The sequence below is a fragment of the Anoplopoma fimbria genome, chromosome 15 (genome assembly GCF_027596085.1).
Source record: "Anoplopoma fimbria isolate UVic2021 breed Golden Eagle Sablefish chromosome 15, Afim_UVic_2022, whole genome shotgun sequence".
In the NCBI taxonomy this organism is placed as follows: Eukaryota; Metazoa; Chordata; class Actinopteri; order Perciformes; family Anoplopomatidae; genus Anoplopoma; species Anoplopoma fimbria.
Window position 1 is genome coordinate 23054604 of NC_072463.1, and position 23080 is coordinate 23077683.

General features: G+C 37.6%; 3 protein-coding genes, 6 non-coding genes and 1 pseudogene across 9 annotated transcripts; all 10 read left to right on the plus strand.

Annotated features, from left to right (window-relative positions):
* Window positions 1-967: 967 nt before the first annotated feature.
* zmpste24 (zinc metallopeptidase, STE24 homolog) lies at window positions 968-6399 on the plus strand. The gene is made up of 10 exons (XM_054613577.1): window positions 968-1063; window positions 1168-1378; window positions 1848-1994; window positions 2225-2428; window positions 2932-3084; window positions 3238-3379; window positions 3548-3723; window positions 4364-4468; window positions 4611-4754; window positions 4942-6399. Exons 2-10 carry the CDS (start codon window positions 1268-1270, stop codon window positions 5164-5166), a joined length of 1407 nt encoding a protein of 468 aa, XP_054469552.1. The 5' UTR covers window positions 968-1063; window positions 1168-1267; the 3' UTR covers window positions 5167-6399.
* Window positions 6400-7072: 673 nt separating this feature from the next.
* On the plus strand, window positions 7073-8805 carry atp5if1b (ATP synthase inhibitory factor subunit 1b). Its single transcript, XM_054613581.1, has 3 exons — window positions 7073-7216; window positions 7698-7810; window positions 8101-8805. Exons 1-3 carry the CDS (start codon window positions 7148-7150, stop codon window positions 8240-8242), a joined length of 324 nt encoding a protein of 107 aa, XP_054469556.1. The 5' UTR covers window positions 7073-7147; the 3' UTR covers window positions 8243-8805.
* A 1187-nt stretch (window positions 8806-9992) lies between these two features.
* Window positions 9993-14179, plus strand: rpl13a (ribosomal protein L13a). Its single transcript, XM_054613281.1, is given in 8 exon segments — window positions 9993-10006; window positions 11266-11398; window positions 11948-12020; window positions 12313-12378; window positions 12599-12700; window positions 13193-13278; window positions 13491-13550; window positions 13932-14179. Coding segments are annotated over 8 exon segments (744 nt in total). The 3' UTR covers window positions 14142-14179.
* Window positions 12167-12248, plus strand: LOC129104045 (small nucleolar RNA Z195/SNORD33/SNORD32 family). The gene has a single exon (XR_008531785.1). It is a non-coding gene; the product is annotated as a small nucleolar RNA Z195/SNORD33/SNORD32 family (small nucleolar RNA).
* LOC129104047 (small nucleolar RNA Z195/SNORD33/SNORD32 family) lies at window positions 12434-12513 on the plus strand. The gene has a single exon (XR_008531787.1). It is a non-coding gene; the product is annotated as a small nucleolar RNA Z195/SNORD33/SNORD32 family (small nucleolar RNA).
* On the plus strand, window positions 13015-13090 carry LOC129104051 (small nucleolar RNA SNORD50). Its single transcript, XR_008531790.1, has one exon. It is a non-coding gene; the product is annotated as a small nucleolar RNA SNORD50 (small nucleolar RNA).
* Window positions 13677-13751, plus strand: LOC129104048 (small nucleolar RNA SNORD50). The gene has a single exon (XR_008531788.1). It is a non-coding gene; the product is annotated as a small nucleolar RNA SNORD50 (small nucleolar RNA).
* Window positions 14180-18604: 4425 nt separating the features above from the next.
* LOC129103035 (60S ribosomal protein L13a-like) lies at window positions 18605-21763 on the plus strand (annotated as a pseudogene).
* Window positions 19380-19461, plus strand: LOC129104046 (small nucleolar RNA Z195/SNORD33/SNORD32 family). Its single transcript, XR_008531786.1, has one exon. It is a non-coding gene; the product is annotated as a small nucleolar RNA Z195/SNORD33/SNORD32 family (small nucleolar RNA).
* On the plus strand, window positions 21274-21348 carry LOC129104049 (small nucleolar RNA SNORD50). The gene has a single exon (XR_008531789.1). It is a non-coding gene; the product is annotated as a small nucleolar RNA SNORD50 (small nucleolar RNA).
* Window positions 21764-23080: the final 1317 nt, after the last annotated feature.

The window sequence follows — 23080 nt, forward strand, 5'->3', positions numbered from 1 at the left end:
CCTAACTAATTAATTTAAAATAATCTGTGTTGTGTGTCTATGCTATTCCACTGCCTGGAATATAGTATTTACTAATGGTACACGATGAGGTACTATTATCAGAAATAGAGTGCATGCCTGTGTGAGAGACTGAGCGTTGCACATACTTTAACAAATGGGTTGGGATCCATGCAATGCAATATTGCAACCTGGGAATGATGTACACAATGGGAGATTGATTACACATAATCTGCAGTGTGTCTAATAAAATACCAATGCACACAACACACATATATAAAACTTTTTAGTTATGTTCAAGCTCCTTAGAGGTTATTTTTTGTCTTGTTTTCTAGGGGCAGTAATAATAGCCTTCACTGACCTTCAAAATAGATTTTTTTTTTTCTTTCAAAGGGTCGAGGCCTTGAACAGTTAACTTCTGCCATGCTTGCTCTCAAAACACCCAGCATGTGTTTGTTTGGTGGCTCAGTCTTTAAAGTTTAGCAACTGAACTGTATAAGTGCATTACGAGGAGACCTTATCTTTAACACTTTTTCTTGTATAATTTATTCGACAAGACTTTACTTTTCGGCCATTTTCTTTAAGAGATAAAATAAGATAATCCTTTATTAGTCCTGCAGTGGGGAAATTTACAGGATTACAGCAGCATAGGTTATAGTGCAAACAAGAGACATAGTAAAAGAAAAACAAGTATTATAAATAAGCAATAAAAACAGTAAAGAATCCACAATAACTGAAATATATATACAGACAGAAACTATTATAACTACAATTGCACAGTGTATTGTATTGCACAGGTCTTAAAAATTTGGTTAAAACCGAAAGTTAAAGTCAACCATACATCAAACAAAAATGTATGTTGTGTATCTGCTCCTATGAGTTCGTATTAACACTAGTGATGTCCTTACAAATGTGCAACGACAATATATCAGGGACGGAACCAAAGTTCTAGTAGTAGTTTCCACAGGGAAGGAATTCGTTGTCACACCTCACCGTCAAATTCCCATCTCGCATGAATGGAATGATATTAGCTGTAAAAGCCTTCATTTAGGAATGGAAAATGGATGTATGGATCTCGTAGATTGCACTTTTACTCGGTATCTGTCGATTTAACGTTAACAGTGCTCCCTTTATTCAACTCTCTCTGGTTCTCTGTGTGTTTGTTTGCAGAGTGGAGGCTAAATAGCTGCTAGCCTAAAACTACCAGTCAGGCTAGTTGACGTTAGTGTGTCAGCCCGGCCGGACAACATAGACCAAACACACAGCAAAGATGGTGTATGAAAGTATATTTGACCTGCCGGTGGAGAAGCAGATCTTTTATGCTGTTCTGGGGTTTTCGTGGACGGTGTATCTATGGGAAGCATACCTTTCTTACAGACAGGTAAGCTGAGCATCGTTTGACAGCATCAGACCCAAAGTTCCTGCTTTGTAGCCTGGTTTGGTGAAGACACAATGAACTGACGTATTTGGAGGGGTGTCCTGAGCTGGGTTTATTGTGCAGGCTGAATCAATTGTAAATGAGAGTGTTAACAATTGAGTTTCATAGGAGCAGGACAAGTACACTTTGACCAAGTCATTATTTAAAAAAAAAAGCAATAATTATTTGCAGTTTGCTAAATTGAGTGTATTTCCCAAAAGCAATTTCAGATGGAAATAAAAACAACAATAAATTAATGAATCAGTTAATTCAAAAACATGTGATTGTATGTGTTGATAAGTTAGGATTAATATTGATATGCATTGTTTAGTAAGGTCAGTTTACCATTTTTTTTCGTGATGTCTGAATCTGTATCTTGCTCTAACAGTATAAATGAACTGATGTGTAACATTGCTGCTGATGCCCTTCACAGAGGGGGGTCTACAGATCAACAACACATGTGCCACAGGAACTCTTGAAGATCATGGATTCTGATACATTTGAGAAGTCGCGTCTATATCAGCTGGATAAAAGCAACTTCGGCTTTTGGTCTGGACTCTATTCTGAGACTGAGGGAACGGTAATGCAACCGCTTAATCAAAAGCCATAGATTGCTTGACTTGTACTTTGACTTGTACTTCCGCAGTAGTTACGGAGGATGTGTAATATAAGTGGGCTGTTAGTGTCAAAACGTTTTTGCATAACTTATGTCACCATGTATATCCAGTTTAACAATTTTCATTATTTATGTAAATGCCAAGTGTTTAATTTGATATGTAATGGCCTTATGATATTCTCTAAACTTTTCAGTTGATCCTGCTCCTGGGTGGAATCCCATTTCTGTGGGATGTTGCTGGTTCTGTGATGATTCGCATAGGATTTGGATCAGAGTACGAGATTACCCAGTCGCTCGTGTTTCTGACGCTTGCCACCCTGTTCAGTGCCTTTACTGGACTTCCCTGGAGTGTGTACAACACATTTGTCATAGAGGAGAAGCATGGCTTTAACCAGCAGGTAGACTGACGGACTGAACTGCACACACACTCGTGGGTCTGAAATGTGGCTTTTAAATGTTTGTAGTTTCCTTCCTCAGGAAGAACATATCTGTGATCAGCTTGATTTCATGACAGCTATAACGTGTTGTAACGTAATGTATTTGAGATGTGTCATCCTCTGCAGTGGAAGTGGAAGTGTTTTAACTATATTTTGGCAAACATAAAAAGCATGCAGATGGACAGCAAAGATGAAATAATGCTACAGGACCTCCATTATCTTTTGCTGTGAAAGCTTCTCACCATAAAAGATTGTAACGGATATGAATTAAAGCAGACCACAGCAGCTTTCTCAGGGAACCAAAAACGTTTTACAGCCACATCTGAAGTCCAGTGTTATTAGTTCCTTAAAATATCACCAGTTCATGACCCAGACCACTGTTAGTCAGGCATTCAAATGCAGACATATATTTTTCTATTATCCACTATTGCCTTTTTTACATGAATGTGTTTTGCTCCTCTCAGACGTTGGGGTTCTTCCTTAAGGATGCTGTAAAGAAGTTTATTGTGACCCAGTGTATCCTGCTGCCTGTCACCTCGCTGCTCCTCTTCATCATCAAGATTGGTGGAGACTACTTTTTCATCTATGCCTGGCTCTTCACCCTGGCTGTTTCTCTGGTTAGTGCTTTGTTCAACTTGTGTTAAACATTCAGATGAACTTGTAGAAAAGGAATCTTTGCGTGATAAAGGACTCACTCTGTAACTGAACTGTGAGTGGTTGTTTGGTACTAAAAACTCATCAATGTATGTTGTCTTCTCCCATGTTCTCAGGTGCTTGTCACCATCTATGCTGACTACATTGCTCCCCTGTTTGACAAGTTCGCTCCGTTGCCAGAAGGAGAGCTGAAGACAGACATTGAGACTATGGCCAAGAGTATAAGCTTCCCCCTCACTAAGGTTTATGTAGTTGAAGGTAAAGTATAACAACTTCATAAAATCATCAAAAGTTTCATGTTCTTATTGAGAAATTGTCATTATCACATTACAAATATATTTTATTTTTACGATGTGTTGAATATTTCTACAGGATGATTGTAGATACACCACTCTTAAAATGTCTTTAATGTTTTCCTATATCCAGGCTCTAAGCGTTCCTCACACAGCAATGCGTACTTCTATGGGTTCTTCAAGAACAAACGCATTGTACTGTTCGACACTCTGCTGGAGGACTACTCGCCTCTCAACAAGTCTGGAGAGCCACAGCCGGAGCAGCCAGAGAGCGAGGATACATCCAACGACTCACAAGCCAAGCCCAAGGTTACATATCCATGAACTTTATTCAAAATTCTTCTTATTGCACTCATACAAACCAGGGTTTTCCACATGCCTTTTCCACCCAAACTAATCAACATGCATTGTCTCTTTGGATTTCTCCATTCAATAATTGTCATATAATTTCTTGACTACTGTACGTGCCGCACATAATTGGCATATGGCTGGTGGCATTTGTAATCCAGCAAGTGAACTATTCTTAGAAGAAGCACCTTGGACCCCTGTGAGACTGTGTAACAAGCCTAGCGGCAACATTTTAAGTAAAATGGCATTCTTGCTGTAGGAAACGTAGCTATTTTGCAATGCAAGTGAAGAGAACAAGGAAGTTCTGTTTTTAAAAAAAAAAAACTTTATTCACACACTGGTAATTACAACAGGTTTGGAAGTTCTGTTTTTGAGCGCGTCATCAAATGAGAGCATGGGCACTCGGCTTTCTTGGTCAATACCCAGACATTTTGTACCAATCAACTACATTTACCATCAACACTGAGTCAACAGAAAATATAACTATTTATATTCAATCCTCCTCTTTTAGAGATAACTGTGACCTGGCTGTCATATGATTGTTTTTTTAAATGTCTGTCTGTGTAATTCAACAGTTGTTTCCTTACATATACTTCTACAGAACAAGAAACAAGGATGCAACAACCGAGAGATCCTTGCCGTCCTTGGTCATGAGCTTGGCCACTGGAAGCTCGGCCACATGGTCAAGAATATCGTCATCAGTCAGGTGATTCATTTTCTCCCTCATTTTTTTCTCTCAACGTTAGCCCTAAAATCACAAGTTGGCCTGATTACACATGTTCAAATGCAGACATTTTAGAAGTCACTTGATATGCAAATAACATCTGCTGACTCTGTTGTTTCTTCAGATGAATTCCTTCTTGTGCTTCTCCCTGTTTGCTGTTCTGATTGGACGCAAGGAGCTGTTTGTAGCTTTTGGCTTCAATGACAGTCAACCCACATTAATAGGCTTGATGATTATCTTCCAGTTCATCTTCTCCCCGTACAATGAGGTGAGTGTTGGGATTTATAAACATTGTTTCCGCCGTTTTCGAGCTTTTGAGCTTTTATATAAATCATACTTTATTTATTTATATTATATATATATATATATATATATATATATATATATATTATTTCACATTATTTCACAAAAGACGTCCTTGTAAATCTAGATTTTAATATCATTTTTCTTTGCAGCTCCTGTCCTTCTGTCTGACAGTCTTGAGTCGCAGGTTCGAGTTCCAGGCAGATGCTTTTGCACGCGGCATGGGCAAAGCCTCCGAGCTCTGCTCTGCCCTCATCAAGCTCAACAAGGACAACCTGGGCTTCCCCGTGGCTGACTGGTTGTTCTCCATGTGGCACTATTCCCACCCTCCCCTCCTGGAGCGCCTCAGAGCACTGGGCAGCATCAAGCAGGACTGACGGGGTTGGAAGGGGGAGGACCGGCTGCTGCCTCCACCAAAGGGCCGCCGCAGACCGCTCCTGGCCCTGTGATGCACCCTGGCCTTTTTCTACCTACCTGCCCACTCACCCCACCCGACCCAACCTTATCTTGTTTTATCTTGTTTTAGTCGTTTCTCTGCCCTACTTTCTGTTTTGTTCCCTTTGAAACATTGTTTTAAACAAAACCAAAACATATCAGCACAAGCCAGCCTAAAACAAATCTTAAGCCTGAACTGAAGATCTGCACTCTTTCTATAGAGACACCTAATATGTACTTATTGAGAGCAATACATCCGGGCAATGTGTGTTTAGCAAAAACTATTGTTGGAGAACAGGTCACTTTTTGCAGATTGACCTAAAATGATTCAGTTTCTGTACAATTTGATTACATTTCCTTTTTGGAATGAAAGAAGACAATGTTACATTTCAAAACCTGAACTTTTACTTACAGAACTATGTTTCTGTTGTGATGTGTACACGGCATCAAACTGTTGAAGTCATCAGAGTATTTTCTCAGTTTAGGTTAATCCTACACTATTCTGAGTTTTTATTTATTGTGGATTTGAAAAACAAAAAGACCTGTTGAGAACCTCTAACATACTCAAGACAATGTTTTTTGCAAGTACACAGGCCAGAATTTGATTTGTCTCTCAAGTGCGACTAAAAGCTCAAAAGGTAAAAACTTTGATCTAGTCATCAACTCAAATTCTCAATTTCGCAAAGGAACTATGGAGATGCTTAGTCATGTTGAAACAAATGAGAGTGCCTATGATTATCTGTTTTTGATCAGATGATAGACGCATTACAAACAGAGCAGTGCAGAATATTTCATTTGAATTTAGGTGAGACATCATTTTTATATGTACTGCGGGGAACTTGTTTTATTTTTTTCTAAAGCATTTGTTTGCCGACAAGGTTCCAACCATACCTGTACATATGTAACTTAAATAAGTAGAATAATGGCGTATGATGTGAATTGTGAAAAATGTTGAATGTGGTTTGAAATTTTACTTTGATGCTGTGTTTCTTAGTTTCTGCTCTTCTTTTTGGGCCGGAGTGAGCCCAGAGTTGCCTGGCAAGCAAAGTATTTACAGGGGACTTGGGAAAGGGGGTCTTATGAGGTTCCTTTCACCACATAAGCCAGTGCTTGGTTTGTTCAGCGAGGGGACTGCATACTTTCTTTGCTGCATTGAATAAAATCCTTCAAAGCATTCCTTATTGTCGATGGTTTTATTTTTGTAAATACAGTTATAAAAATAAAAAGTAAGCTTGTGTTTCCAAGTAGAGCATTGCTACATCTTTCAGGTCTTACCATGACAATTTTCAGTAATCGGCCTACGCCTTGATGAGTTTTAGTTGCCAGCAATACTAATAATTAATGCACTAGTTGTGCCTCTTGTTTACAGAAATGTTGTTAGGGCTTATTTGCCAATAAGCCTGTGAAATTATTTTTCCTGAATTCACTATAGCTTTTTTTTTATATATTTAACTTGTATTGCAACATATGAAAAAATTTTAATTTTATTTTTCTTTCAGGATTTAAAAGTAAAAAATTGCATTACTGTTTACGGTAATATTTGGTAAAAAATCTACATGGTAATATAATATAAAAATAAAAAAAACGTGACGTCAGCAGTTACGTAGAGAACGTAAGGGGTGACGCAGAGAACGTAAGGGGTGACGCTCGCCACTTCTGAGACCATACCATTTAGGGAAGAAAAAAGGATGCGCTGTTTTTCCTTACACTAAATGCAATTTCTTGTTATTTATATTAAAATGAAATATGCTGGCGTTGTGTGTGGTGGTGTATGAATTGTTACTTGCCTCGGGTTTAATATTAGACAGACTTAGAGCCGGTGTCGTCACCCCCGTCTGGATAATAATGGCGCTGCCCTGTGGCGTATTTTGAGGACAAGGACACGAAAACTGTCAGTAGAGTGTTCACATGTGAGCATCAAACATGGCGAGGTTTCTGAGGCCCAACATCAGGAGTTTTGTCACCTCACAGCTGAGAAAGTCATCTGACCAGGTAAAACACTTCCTGGAAACGTTATTCTGCTGTGTGAGAAGCATTTAAGAGGAATTAAATAAAAGCTTGCCCAACAACAAGTATGTAAACAACTTGCTGACAAGGTCCAGAAGTATTTTGTATTAATGCAATTAACTATGCCTTCACCTACACAGGGTTCATTTAAATCATAGCTGGTTTTGTTTCAATAAAACACCAGTAGCTGCATGTAAAGCTCTCTTATTCAGAAAGGAATCCAGTCCTAACTTGTTTTGTCCTCTTGATGTTTTGGTTGCATTGTGACACAAACATTTTCTGGTCTGTTCCAAATGCCTCTTTTATGACTTGGCAAACAAAGACTCCTGTGGCACTGTTGACCTTCAGTATTGGGTCATTTCCATATGGCCCAACTGCCTCTTCCTTAATATCACATGGGCAAGTCTTATGATGATCTCTACTGAGCATGTGTTTCCCTACTAAACGTTTCCCCGCCCTGTTTTAGCTGGGTGAGCTGGGTAAAGGTGCAGGAAAAGGTGGTGGCGGTGGAGGGTCCATCAGAGAGGCAGGTGGAGCCATGGGGAAGAAGCAGGCTGCTGAGGAGGAGATGTACTTTAAGTATGCATTTCTTTCTTTTACGGCAACCAAATGCGGACTTGCTATCTTTTTACTAACTATTGATCCCAACCTTATAAGTGTCTTTTTACTAAGATCTTGTATTACTGTCCTAATTTATCTCTATTTGTGTCTCTTTGTCCATTCTCTGTTCCGGCCCTCTCTTTCCTCACTCTTTATCCTTTTGCTCCTCTGTTGTCACCCACCACTTTATCTATCTATCTATCTATCTATCTATCTATCTATCTATCTATCTATCTATCTATCTATCTATCTATCTATCCATCCACCAGGCGTAAGGAGAAGGAGCAGCTAGCTGCATTGAAGCAGCATCACCAGGAGGAAATTGACCACCACAAAAAGGAGATTGAACGTATGCAACGCGAGATCGACCGCCACAAGGGAAAAATCAGGAAGTTGAAGCACGACGACTGAGTTAAACCCCCTGGGGAAAAAGTTCCAGTATTCTCACCTACACAGCCAGACACCTTTACAACTTACTCAGATTGCTGCATGCACTGTGTCACCGAGACAGTCATAAATGTATGGTTTATTGTTCTGTAAATGCTTGAGTTATTAAAACCATTCATATAGTGATTATTGTTTCCATGGCATGCTCTGAATCAAGTTGTACAACTTCTTCAAGCCCTTTCCCTTAATTGTAGTCGGTGGTCAGTGAGCTTTATGTTGCATACAAAACACCAAAGTGATATGAAACTAAATATTTGTTATGCTTCACATGGCAACAACTTCGTCACCTTAATTCATTGTGATGTATAAATTAATTTGTAATGTAAATGGAACTGATAGTTCTGTCTTTTAGTGCTGTGGAGATTAGTTGATCAACAGAAAATCCAATGATTTTGATAATAAATAACTTGTTTTAGTAATTTATTTTGGGAAATTACCAAATATTCTCTCATTTTAACTTTGCAGATGTTAGGATGTGCTGCTCTGTACTGTTTAAAGTTGATGCACATTAAATATATTTAAGGTTATGGACTGTTGGTCAGACAAACAAGGAGTCTGCAGACTTCGCCTTGGGAACTCTGGGAACTTGTGATTAACATTTTTTATAATTTCATACACATTTCATTAACGACTGATTAATAGTAAGTATAATTGTCATTTTAACTGATAAGGTGATAATTCATTTGTGGCAGACCCTACATCTTTCATTTGACAGTGTGAAAAAATATATATGAGAAGGTATTTGGTCAATAATGAATTATGGTCAAAAGTATATAATAACTGACATTGTGAATATTAAGGAATATGCACCATATAGATTTTAACACAACCTTACTGGGTTTAAATGCAATTTGTGAATATGTGATTGTGTGTCATTTCAATTGAGATTATGCTTTAGTGGTGCATACTGCCAACCAATGTCAATTTAGTAATATAACCAGTGGTGTATAAAGTACCCAAAAGCCATACTTGAGTAAAAGTAAAGATACCTTACTGGAAAATGACTCCAGTAAAAGTGAAAGTCACTTATTAGAATACTACTTGAGTAAAAGTCTTAAAGTATCTAATATTTACTGTACTTAAGTATCAAAAGTAATTTTCTGATATTAAATGTACTTAAGTATTGAAAGTAAAAGTACAAGTAAATGCTGTTAATAAAAAAGCAAAGGGTCAGAATTTTGAGAATTATGAAGTTTATTATTTTAAGTGCTGTGGCCACCATGACCAAGGACAAGGAGGTACAAACAGAGACAGCAGCCTAACATACACCATGTGTAGTTAAATTAGAAGTCCACCACAGTCCCCGACGTTGGTCTCATGATTCATTTTCTTTCTAAAGATAGATTTGATTTTGTAGCGAGTAACGAAGGTTTCAGGGGAAATGTATCGGGGTCAAAGTATCAGTTCTCTTTGCAAAATGTAGTGAAGTAGAAGTGAAAGTCAACAGAAATATAAATAGTAAAGTAAAGTACAGATATCCAAAAAAACGACTTAAGTACAGTAACGAAGTATTTCTACTTCGTTACTATACACCACTGAATATAACCACAAACTAACTTGCAAAGTGAATATAGGGCTAGTAAGGGCCCTGGAGTAGCTTCTCACTTCGTCCGATTGGTAATCTTTCCTTGAAGCACAGAGGTCACATACACTGGATTCTGAACTAAATATATCACACAAAAGTATAACAACAGTGTGCATGATCTCTAAATACATGACCCAACGCAGGCAAATGTTACAAAGTAACATACATTTTTCCTCAATTCAGCAAAGGCCCATCCTGAGTATTTATTGCAGCCCAATATTGGCAATCACTAACATTCTACCAGTCTGTGGTAGCCAGCGCCCTCTTCTTCTACCAGTCTGTGGTAACCAGTGCCCTCTTCTTCTACCAGTCTGTGGTAGCCAGAGCCCTCTTCTTCTACCAGTCTGTGGTAGCCAGCGCCCTCTTCTTCTACCAGTCTGTGGTAGCCAGCGCCCTCTTCTTCGCTGTGGTGTGCGGGAGGTGGCATCAGGACTGGAGATGCCAACAAACTCAACAAGCTGGTGAGGAAAGCCAGCTCTGTGGTGGGTCTGGAGCTGGACAGTCTGGAGTCAGTGGGTGAGAGGAGGATGAAGGCCAAACTCGGAGCCATCCTGGACAATCCCTCTCACCCTCTCCACGAGGAACTGTGGCAGCTGGGCAGCTCATTCAGCCATCAGCTCATTCTGCCAAAGAGCAGGACGGAGCGCTTCAGACGCTCATCTGTGCCCACTGCCATCAGACTGTACAACAACATTTTAATTTTTTTTATTGTATAATATGTTGTATTTATTATCTGTTTATATGTAGTTGAGCTGCTGCAGCACCCGAATTTCCCCCATGGGGATCAATAAAGGAATATAATAATAATAATAATAATAATAATAATGGTAATAATAATAATAATAATAATAATAATAATGGTAATAATAATAATAATAATAATAAAATAATAATAATAATAATAATAATAATAATAATAATAATAATAATGGTAATAATAATAATAATGGTAATAATAATAATAATAATAATAATGATAATAATAATAATAATAATAATAATAATAATAATAATAAATAATAATAATAATAATAATGATAATAATAATAATAATAATGATAATAATAATAATGGTAATAATAATAATAATAATAATAATGATAATAATAATAATAATAATGATAATGATAATAATAATAATGGTAATAATAATAAATAATAATAATAATAATAATAATAATAATAATAATAAATAATAATAATAATAATAATAATAATAATAATAATAATAATAAATAATAATAATAATAATAATAATAATAATAATAATAATAATAATAATAATAATAACAACTCTTTTCACCAAGTCCCAGGTTTGAATCTGAAAAAAATCAAGGATCAAATTATTATAAATATAAAATCTGGTATATGGTGAGTTCACTTCTCCTCCACACAAACGGAGGCGATGCAACGCGTGTGCACACTCCGGGCGAGTAAGAAATATAAACACGTCACTTCCGCCTACCCCTGCCTTTTAGACCGGGCAACCCCGTCTGTCTTTCTTTTCGCACATCATGGCGGACCGGTTCAATAAGGTGTGCAACCGCTGCGGAATCATAATGTCTTTTTTTACTATTTAGTGCGAATTAAATCCGGTAATTTATAGATAAGTTACAGGTTATAGCTATGGTACTTCTTAATGTGGTCTTGTTTTTTCTCGGTGTTACTCCTAAGGCTTTATTTTAAGACATGTTGGAGACTTCATGCCTTCATCATGGCAGCGAGTCAACGCTGTTAGCCTGTTAGCATGTTAGCTTAAACGTGTGTCTATAAGGTTTAGGTCAATGTAGAAACATTGTGAAGGTTTCCTTTTGTGTAACATTTATGCTCAACCAACCACTGTATATCTGAATAATAGTGCTAGCTTAGCTTCCATGCTATCACTTTGATGCTAAGCTAAAGCTATGTCCTCGTCGGCAGGCTCCATGTGGCGGTTCTTAAAACGCTCGTAACTTTAGCAACAGTGACGTCACCCGCCTGACTTTAAGGCAATGTTGCCCAAGTAAGTTGATGCAAATGCAACGTTGAAGAAAAAAAAGTTAAACCTTTTTTTTTTCTTTCTTTTTTTCATTTAAAATCTGCAGGTTCTGCTACTTGATGGCAGGGGCCACCTTCTTGGCCGGCTTGCTGCCCTTGTGGCTAAACAGGTTCTGCTGGGTAAGTTTTAAACACATTTTTTGGTGTAGCATTAATATGGGAAAGTTGGTAAAAGTTTATTCTAAAGCCATGTGTAGTGGCATTATGAAAACTTAACTCAAATACTGAGCAGCACAGTATTCCCAGAAGCTGCTGTGTTGCCTCAGTCTGTCAATGATGATAAATGTACAGCTTTGCTTGAGTTTAACGACCATGAGAAAACTCACATGCACTACCATCTGAGACGGGATCCAAGTAATCAATGTGTCTTGATTTGTTTGATGTCCGAAGCTAAACTGATGTCGTCTTTTAGGACACAAAGTGGTGGTGGTGAGATGTGAAGGAATCAACATTTCCGGAAACTTCTACCGCAACAAGCGTAAGTAGAGTACATGCCTGTTAAATTAAGCTTTCACTGTTCCCTTATTCGTATGCTTGTCAGTGATGTTTTCCCATTGTTGTTCGAGTTTGACTGACCATGAGACTACTTACATGCACTACCATCTGAGACACTGCATACTAAACTTCTTGCTGCCACTGCCTAGTGCCTTGAAGTATTTGTAACTGTTTAAATATCTGTATTATGTACCCCTCTACAGTGAAGTACCTTGCCTTCCTGCGCAAGAGGATGAACACCAACCCCTCTCGTGGACCGTTCCACTTCAGAGCCCCCAGCAGGATCTTCTGGAGGACTGTCAGAGGTGAGTTTGTGACACTAGCATAGAGAATAAATTTGTGCAACACTGACAAAAGATTCTTAAACAAAAAATTGTAGCATACATATACAGTGTAAATGTTATTTACCATCACCTGGTAGATTGTGCTCAATCATTCTTTGCAGAGCTTAATTCAAGATGAGTAAATCTGTTCGCAAGTGGTTTTTATTATTAATCTGTTCGTAACACGCATTGGTCTAGTTGTGGCCATTAAAGAGAACCAAATATTGATCCATTGTTGCATTGACATCATTGTCTTGTAAAGCAAGAAAAATTTGACCCAGCACAAGTTCTTTGCTTGACAGTGATGAGCTCTTTATCCCGAAACTGATCATCCTTTGATGAGACAAACTTTTCGGATCTGATTGCTGAGTTAAGGGATGTAAATTTGTGCTGGGACAAATTAAACCTTGATAAAACTGCAATTGTTGTTGTTTGAAAATGTATTGAACTTACAAGTATTCTCTCTTCTAACAGGCATGCTGCCCCACAAAACCAAGAGGGGACAGGCTGCTCTGGACAGGCTGAAGGTGTTTGACGGTATCCCCCCGCCCTATGACAAGGTGAGGACTCTAAATGAACCACAAAGGGCCACAATATATCCCTGTTTGGCCCATACATGTTTAACTATGCTGTCTATGATGTTACATATTACCCTTACCAGCCTTATTTGAATACTACTGAAAAGAATGATATTGTCTGAGACATGCTATCCTATCAATGGTTAGATGCGCTCTGTTTTCTTCTATATCTGATTTCGGCTTTTGTTCCACAGAGGAAGCGCATGGTTGTTCCAGCTGCTCTTAAGATTGTGCGTCTGAAACCCACTCGCAAGGTGAGCCTCAAATATTTAAATGCTGACTTAATAAATGTGATTTTTGTGGGACAAGCTTAGATTTGAATTGTAGTATTGGCAAATATGGACAGACGCTTTAATTTACCTGCCACAACAGTTCTTACTTGACGGTGATGAAAACTTTATCCCGAAGCTGATCATCTATTGATGAGACAAATTTTCGGATCTGATTACTGAGTTGAGTCTAAAAGTTGTGCGTTTTAAATTAAAGCTTTAAACCTAAATGTTTTAAGTTCTACATTAAAGAATGTGTTGTGTAATTCCTATCCCCTTCAGATTTAAGAAATATCTGCTGCACTAAACTTAGACCTGCCATTGACTCACTGTGCCACTTACTGACTTTGACGCATTATTTCTCAGTTTGCCCTCCTTGGGCGTCTGGCACATGAGGTCGGCTGGAAATACCAGGCTATCACAGCCACTCTGGAGGAGAAGAGAAAGGAGAAGGCTAAGCTCCGCTACGGCAAGAAAAAGACACTGATCAAGCTGACCAAGCTGGCAGAAAAGAACGTTGCAGGCAAAATCTCAAAATACACAGATGTTCTGAAACAATATGGAGTCCTTGTCTGAACTGGTTGTCTGTGGCCAATAAAAGATAAATAAATGTTTATTGAAAGTGTATTGATTTATTTCATTTATCTTTGCTGAAAATTCTGTTGAAATGAAGTGCTATTGCATGCTAATAGCAATGTTGTACATAAATACAATCTTAAGAATGGAGGGAACATTTAACATGGGCCTAGTTTGCAGTTTAGTTATACTCTAGAAATGTATAACACATTTGTAAGTTTTATCATTCAATGAAATGTGAAACATTAGGGGCCATAACTATATTTAAAGTGTCTGTAAAGTACACTTACTTTTGTGACCCTGCAGCACTTAAGTCAGTTTTTCTAAATCTTCTCTTGCTTGTAACGAAAAAGCAGCGTACTTCCAGAAACTGCTGATCAACATTTTCTTCCAGCTCTCCAGGTAAATGACACTAGTTTATATTGTATACGCCAGAGCATTTGCTCAGAAGCCTGACTGAAATGTTACATCTTGAAGTGTTGCAGGAAAAAAAGGTGAACATAATTTTGTCAGGCATTAGGGTTTAATGTTTTTCAGAAATTAAATTGGTCACAGTAAAGTCAATTCTGAAGTCCACAAGTTAGGAATTCTCAGCTGTTAGATTGGATGCTTCAATTAATTGTAACTAAATCTCAAAGGGATAACCAAAGGTTTTAAGTGTATTTTGACATACCAGTAATGGCCAAAAGGTTACATTTATTTCCCCTTAATTGTAGTCGGTGGTCAGTGAGCTTAATGTTGCATGCAAAACACCAAAGTGATATCAACTAAATATTTTTAATGCTTCACATGGCAACAACTTCGTCACCTTAATTCATTGTGACGTATAAATAAATGTGTAATGTAAATGGAACTGATAGTTCTATCTTTTAGTGCTGTGGAGATAAGTTGATCAACACAAAATCCAATGACTTTGATAATGAATAACTTTAATTTATTTTGGGAAATTACCAAATATTCTCTCATTTTAACTTTGCAGATGTTAGGATGTGCTGCTCTGTACTGTTTAAAGTTGATGCACATTAAATATATTTAAGGTTATGGACTGTTGGTCAGACAAACAGTCTGCAGACTTCGCCTTGGGAACTCTGGGAATTTGTAATTAACATTTTTTTATAATTTCATACACATTTCATTAACGACTGATTAATAGTAAGAATAATTGTCATTTTAACTGATAAGGTGATAATTCATTTGTGGCAGACCCTACATCTTTCATTTGACAATGTGAAAAAATATATATGAGAAGGTATTTGGTCAATAATTAATTATGGTCAGAAGTATACACACGTGGACAAAATTGTTGGTACCCTTCCGTTAAAGAAAGAAAAACCCACAATGGTCACTGAAATAACTTGAAACTGACTAAAGTAATAAATAAAAAAATATTGAAAATTAACTAATAAAAAAATCAGACATTGCTTTTGAATTGTGGTTCAACAGAATCATTTTAAAAAACACACTAATGAAAATGGCCTGGACAAAAATGATGGTACCCCTAGAAAAGATTGAAAATAATTAGACCATAGGGACATGTTAAACTAAGGTGTGTCCTCTAATTAGCATCATAGGTGTCTTCAAACTTGTAATCAGTCAGTCTGCCTGTTTAAAGGGTGAAAAGTAGTCACTGTGCTGTTTGGTATCATGGTTTGTACCACACAGAACATGGACCACAGAAAGCTAAGGAGAGAGTTGTCTCAGGAGATTAGAAAGAAAATTATAGACAAGCATGTTAAAGGTAAAGGCTATAAGACCATCTCCAAGCAGCTTGATGTTCCTGTGACTACAGTTTCACATATTATTCAGAAGTTTAAGGTCCACGGGACTGTAGCCAACCTCCCTGGCCGTGGCCGCAAGAGGAAAATTGATGACAAAATGAAGAGACGGATAATACGAATGGTAACCAAAGAGCCCAGAACAACTTCCAAAGAGATTAGAGGTGAACTCCAAGGTCAAGGTCCATCAGTGTCAGATCGCACCATCCGTCGCTGTTTGAGCCAAAGTGGACTTCATGGAAGACGACCGAGGAGGAACCACTGTTGAAAGCAAATCATAAAAAAGCGAGACTGGAATTTGACAAAATGCATATTGACAAGCCACAAAGCTTCTGGGAGAATGTCCTTTGGACAGATGAGACAAAACTGGAGCTTTTTGGCAAGTCACATCAGCTCTATGTTCACAGACGCAAAAATGAAGCATACAAAGAAAATAACATTGTACCTACTGTGGAACATGGAGGAGGCTCGGTTATGTTCTGGGGCTGCTTTGCTACATCTGGCACAGGGTGTCTTGAATCTGTGCAGGGTACAATGAAATCTCAAGGCTATCAAGGCATTCTGGAGCGAAATGTGCTGCCCAGTGTCAGAAAGCTTGGTCTCAGTCGCAGGTCATGGGTCCTCCAACAGGATAATGACCCAAAACACACAGCTAAAAACACCCAAGAATGGCTAAGAGCAAAACATTGGACTATTCTGAAGTGGCCTTCTATGAGCCCTGATCTAAATCCTATTGAACATCTGTGGAAGGAGCTGAAACATGCAGTCTGGAGAAGGCACCCTTCAAACCTGAGACAGCTGGAGCAGTTTGCTCACGAGGAGTGGGCCAAAATACCTGTTGGCAGGTGCAGAAGTCTCATTGAGAGTTACAGAAATCGCTTGATTGCAGTGATTGCCTCAAAAGCTTGTGCAACAAAATATTAAGTTAAGGGTACCATCATTTTTGTCCAGGCCATTTTCATTAGTTTGTTTTTTAAAATGATTCTGTTGAACCACAATTCAAAAGCAATGTCTGATTTTCATTAGTTAATTTTCAGTAAATTTTTATTTATTATTACTTTTGTCGGTTTCAAGTTATTTCAGTGACCATTGTGGGTTTTTCTTTCTTTAACGGAAGGGTTCCAACAATTTTGTCCACGTGTGTATAATAACTGACATTGTGAATATTAAGGAATATGCACCATATAGATTTTGACACAGCCTTACTGGGTTTAAATGCAATTTGTGAATATGTGATTGTGTGTCATTTCAATTGAGATTATGCTTTAGTGGTGCATACTGCCAACCAATGTCAATTTAGTAATATAACCACAAACTAACTTGCAAAGTGAATATAGGGCTAGTAAGGGCCCTGGAGTAGCTTCTCACTTCGTCCGATTGGTAATCTTTCCTTGAAGCACAGAGGTCACATACACTGGATTCTGAACTAAATATATCACACAAAAGTATAACTCCAGTGTGCATGATCTCTAAATACATGACCCAACGCAGGCAAATGTTACAAAGTAACATTTATTTTCCTCAATTCAGCAAAAGCCCATCCTGAGTATTTACAGCCCAATATTGGCAATCACTAACAACTCTTTTCACCAAGTCCCAGGTTTGAATCTGAAAAAACTAATTGAGAGTTTAACATCAGCGCAATATCATAATGAGACGTTGGCTAGCATTATTTAGATAAAGTGGTTGGGAATCAAGAGAGCATCAAATTATTATAAATAAAAAATATGGTATATGGTGAGTTCACTTCTCCCTGTATGAACGAAAATAAACAATTTTACTGTGATTTAATTGCAATAAATGTACAAAAAGGGACGCCGAAATAACAACATAATGATGGTTGTTTGCCTCAATTATTTAAATGCTGACTTAATAAATGTGATTTTGTATAACACTCTTAGATTTGAATAATTAAAACTTTAATTTAAAAAATAAATAACGCCGAAATAACAACATAATGATGGTTGTTTGTTAAAATAAAAAATAAATAAAATAAAAGTCGGAATTCATGTTTTGTTAGTTCTCTCTGCAAAACGACAAGGACATCACTTTTAGGAAGGAGAGGTACCGCAGGTCCTTCCTTCCAGCTGCTGTCAGGCTGCACAACCAGCTCTGCTCCCAGCAGACCACATGACACATGACAATAAAAACATGACAATAAAAACATGACAATAAAACCTGTGACAATAAAAACAGTGTAATGTAATGTATTGCCAATACATTACACATTACACTGTGCAATATAGTTAAAATAGTTAAAATAGTTTTTTTCTGTCTGTAAATATAATATTTCAGTTATTGTTGATTCTCTACTGTTTTTTTATTGCTTATTTATAATACTTGTTTTTTTTTATTTTCATTTTTATTTTTTATCTTGTCTTCGTCTCTTGTGTGCACTATATCTATGCTGCTGTAAGCCTGCAAATTTCTAATAAAGGATCTAATAAAGGATTATCTTATCTTATCTTATCTTATTTTATTTTATCTTATCTTATCTTATCTTATCTTATCTTATCTTATCTTATTTTATCTTATCTTATCTTATCTGCTGGACTGTGCTTACATGACAGAATGACGGGACGAGAATCTCAACGCTGATTGGCTCTCGCAACACCGCGTCACTCGAATTTTCTTCGCCCGAGTTTAAATATTTAAACTCGACGTCACTTCCGCCTCTCCTGCCTTATAGAAGGACGGTCCGCAGCCCGTCTGTCTTTCTGTTCGCACATCATGGAGGACCGGTTCAACGAGGTGTGCACCCGCTGCAGAATCATAATCTCTATTTTGTTTCGTTGCTATTTAGGGGCAAAGTTACAGGTTATAACTATGGAACTTCTTAATGGTATCTTGTTTGTTCTCGGTGACATGTTTGAGACCTTCATCACGCTGTTAGCCATGTTAGCATGTTAGCCTGTTAGCTTACACGTGTGGGTTTAGGTCAATGTAGAAACATTGTAAAGGTTTTCCTTTTGTGTAACATTTATGCTCAACCAACCACGTTATATCTAAATAATAGTGCTAGCTTAGCTTCCATGCTATCACTTTGATGCTAAGCTAAAGCTATGTCCTCGTCGGCAGGCTCCATGTGGCGGTTCTTAAAACGCTATGTGCATTCTGTATAATATGTGATCTGTAACTTTAGCAACAGTGACGTCACCCGCCTGACTTTAAGGCAATGTTGCCCAAGTAAGTTGATGCAAATGCAACGTTGAAGAAAAATAAGTTAAACCTTTTTTTGTTTGTTTTTAATCTGCAGGTTCTGCTACTTGATGGCAGGGGCCACCTTCTTGGCCGGCTTGCTGCCCTTGTGGCTAAACAGGTTCTGCTGGGTAAGTTTTAAACACATTTTTTTGGTTTATGAACCATTATGGTTCAAGAAATTCAAAAAATTATTAACAATTATGAAAACTTAACTCAAATACTGAGCAGCACAGTATTCCCAGAAGCTGCTGTGTTGCCTCAGTCTGTCAATGATGATAAATGTACAGCTTTGCTTGAGTTTAACGACCATGAGAAAACTCACATGCACTACCATCTGAGACGGGATCCAAGTAATCAATGTGTCTTGATTTGTTTGATGTCCGAAGCTAAACTGATGTCGTCTTTTAGGACACAAAGTGGTGGTGGTGAGATGTGAAGGAAAGCTCTGGACAGGCTGAAGGTGTTTGACGGTATCCCCCCGCCCTATGACAAGGTGATGACTCTAAATGAACCACAAAGGGCCACAATATATCCCTGTTTGGCCCATACATGTTTAACTATGCTGTCTATGATGTTACATATTACCCTTACCAGCCTTATTTGAATACTACTGAAAAGAATGATATTGTCTGAGACATGCTATCCTATCAATGGTTAGATGCGCTCTGTTTTCTTCTATATCTGATTTCGGCTTTTGTTCCACAGAGGAAGCGCATGGTTGTTCCAGCTGCTCTTAAGATTGTGCGTCTGAAACCCACTCGCAAGGTGAGCCTCAAATATTTAAATGCTGACTTAATAAATGTGATTTTGTATAACACTTAGATTTGAATAGTAGAATTTGCAAATATAGATGGACGCTTTAATTTACCTGCCACAACAGTTCTTACTTGACGGTGATGAAAACTTTATCATGAAGCTGATCATCTATTGATGAGACAAATTTTCGGATCTGATTACTGAGTAAAGTACAGAGATGTACATTTGTGCTGGGAAAAATAAAACTTTTGATGCAATTGTTGCTATTTGAAAATGTATTTAACTTGTACGTACTCTCTTCTAACAGGCATGCTGCCCCACAAAACAGGACGGGCTGCTCTGGACAGGCTGAAGGTGTTTGACGGTATCCCCCCCGCCCTATGACAAGGTGATGACTCTAAATGAACCACAAAGGGCCACAATATATCCCTGTTTGGCCCATACATGTTTAACTATGCTGTCTATGATGTTACATATTACCCTTACCAGCCTTATTTGAATACTACTGAAAAGAATGATATTGTCTGAGACATGCTATCCTATCAATGGTTAGATGCGCTCTGTTTTCTTCTATATCTGATTTTGGCTTTTGTTCCACAGAGGAAGCGCATGGTTGTCCCAGCTGCTCTTAAGATTGTGCGTCTGAAACCCATTCAAAAGGTGAGCCTCAAATATTTAAATGCTGACTTGATAAATACGATTTCTGTGGGTCACACTTTCACTTAAATTCTAGAATTTACAAATGTGGACAAATGCCTTACTTTACCTGCCACAACAGTTCTTTCTTGACATTGATGACAACTTCATCATGAAGCTGATCATCCTTTGAGACAAATTTTCGCTGGGAAAAATTAAACATTTGATGTAATTGTTGCTGTTTGAAATTTATTTAACTCATAAGTGTTCTCTCTGCTAACCAGGCATGCTGCCCCACAAAACAGAGGACGGGCTGCTCTGGACAGGCTGAAGGTGTTTGACGGTATCCCCCCGCCCTATGACAAGGTGATGACTCTAAATGAACCACAAAGGGCCACAATATATCCCTGTTTGGCCCATACATGTTTAACTATGCTGTCTATGATGTTACATATTACCCTTACCAGCCTTATTTGAATACTACTGAAAAGAATGATATTGTCTGAGACATGCTATCCTATCAATGGTTAGATGCGCTCTGTTTTCTTCTATATCTGATTTCGGCTTTTGTTCCACAGAGGAAGCGCATGGTTGTTCCAGCTGCTCTTAAGATTGTGCGTCTGAAACCCACTCGCAAGGTGAGCCTCAAATATTTAAATGCTGACTTAATAAATGTGATTTTTGTGGGACAAGCTTAGATTTGAATAGTAGTATTGGCAAATATGGACAGACGCTTTAATTTACCTGCCACAACAGTTCTTACTTGACGGTGATGAAAACTTTATCCCAAAGCTGATCATCTATTGATGAGACAAATTTTCGGATCTGATTACTGAGTTGAGTCTAAAAGTTGTGGCTTTTTTTAATTTATTTTTTTATATAAATTGAAGCTTTAAACCTAAACATTTTAAATGTTATTTTAAAGAAAATGTTTGTTGTGTAATTCCTATCCCCTTCATTTTTAAGAAATATCTGCTGCACTAAACTTAGACCTGCCATTGACTCACTGTGCCACTTACTGACTTTGACACTTCTTTATTTCTCAGTTTGCCCTCCTTGGGCGTCTGGCACATGAGGTCGGCTGGAAATACCAGGCTATCACAGCCACTCTGGAGGAGAAGAGAAAGGAGAAGGCTAAGCTCCGCTACGGCAAGAAAAATACACTGATCAAGCTGGCAGAAAATAATGTTGAGGGCAAAATACACAGATGTTCTGAAACAATATGGAGTCCTTGTCTGAGCTGGTTGTCTGCGGCCAATAAAGATGCATAAATGTTTAAAGTAAGTGTATTGCTTTAATTCATAAACTTCTGTTGAAATGAAGTGCTATTGCTTTCTAATAGAAATGTTGAACATAAATAAGATCATGAAGTGGGAAGACTTAACATTTGTCTAGTTTTCAAAATTATGTTGGACAGTTTAGTTATAGTTAAAAATGTGTAACACATAGTTTTATAATTCTTTGAGATTTAGGACCATGTCAGGCATGCAGGTTTTTTTTTTTGTTGAAAGATTTCAGTGTTTGTAATGTTGCTTACTTTTGAGATCCTGCAGCACTTGAGTCAATCTTTCTAAGCCTTATCTTGCTTGTAATAAAAAATGCAGCCAACTTCCAGTAACTGAACAATATTTTATATCCACTCCTGATAAATTACAGAGTTGGTTTATATTGTATAAGCCAGAGGCATTCACTCGAAGTGTGAACATATTTTTATCAGGCGTTAAGCTTTAATACTCAATACTTTTGGGTCATCTTTTAATTTGTTTCACCATCTGCTACAGATGAAGTGAAACGTGAGAGGAGTAATTTGCTGTAATTATACGGTTGCTGCAGACATGTAGAAGTGTTGACTAATATCCTTTTGTCACAATTCAATAAATATCAGGGAAATCTTTGTGTTATCAAAATCAGGTGACGTGTTGAACTAAAGTCATCTTTCCTACTGCGTTGAGCCTTTTTACCAGCAGAGAGCAGTGTTATACTTGATGTGGGGGGATCATGGTAGAACTTATCTTCAAAGTAACCATCAAAATAATTAACTCAATTAAGTCCAGTGTTATAGTTTCATTCACAAAGCAGTAAATTTAAGAAAATAATTATTGATTTTTTTTTCTCCACCAAGTATACCTTCCTTTCTACTGATTAATTCTGGTCAAATAATAGTTTGAGATGTAAAATATGATGCCATCCTTTGGGAACCTGCTTAAAAATGAATGAGTTCAATAATTCAAAACCCCATTCTGATGATGTGGACTTTATACTTATTTAATTACATGTACAATTATATGGTTTTAAAGATTACCCTCTTAAAAAGCTTATTCTCTTAAGGAGGTACTCGCACTGTACAGGTTATTGGATTATTTATAAGAACAATATTCCTTTAGGTGCACTCTTCTGGTGAAACAACTGAATGTTCTGGGAGTGAATGGATGACCTGTGCCCGTTTGAACCCTTTTCTGTAACTACCTCTTCTATGTTAAATAGGACACAGTCTTAGGTGACCAAGGCCTTACCTCTTTTTATTGGTGCTAAAGTAAATTGCTTATGAAGGTTATTGAGCATCGTCATATT

Excerpts from the sequence above, each read along its gene's own strand:
- zmpste24 (XM_054613577.1), top strand. The coding sequence starts at position 1,268 with ATGGTGTATGAAAGTATATTTGACCTGCCGGTGGAGAAGCAGATCTTT. Across the intron at positions 3,380-3,547 it reads TAAGGTTTATGTAGTTGAAG|GCTCTAAGCGTTCCTCACAC; the intron begins GTAAAGTATAAC and ends TCCTATATCCAG. Across the intron at positions 3,724-4,363 it reads ACTCACAAGCCAAGCCCAAG|AACAAGAAACAAGGATGCAA; the intron begins GTTACATATCCA and ends ATACTTCTACAG.
- atp5if1b (XM_054613581.1), top strand. The coding sequence starts at position 7,148 with ATGGCGAGGTTTCTGAGGCCCAACATCAGGAGTTTTGTCACCTCACAG. Across the intron at positions 7,217-7,697 it reads TGAGAAAGTCATCTGACCAG|CTGGGTGAGCTGGGTAAAGG; the intron begins GTAAAACACTTC and ends GCCCTGTTTTAG. Across the intron at positions 7,811-8,100 it reads GAGGAGGAGATGTACTTTAA|GCGTAAGGAGAAGGAGCAGC; the intron begins GTATGCATTTCT and ends TCCATCCACCAG.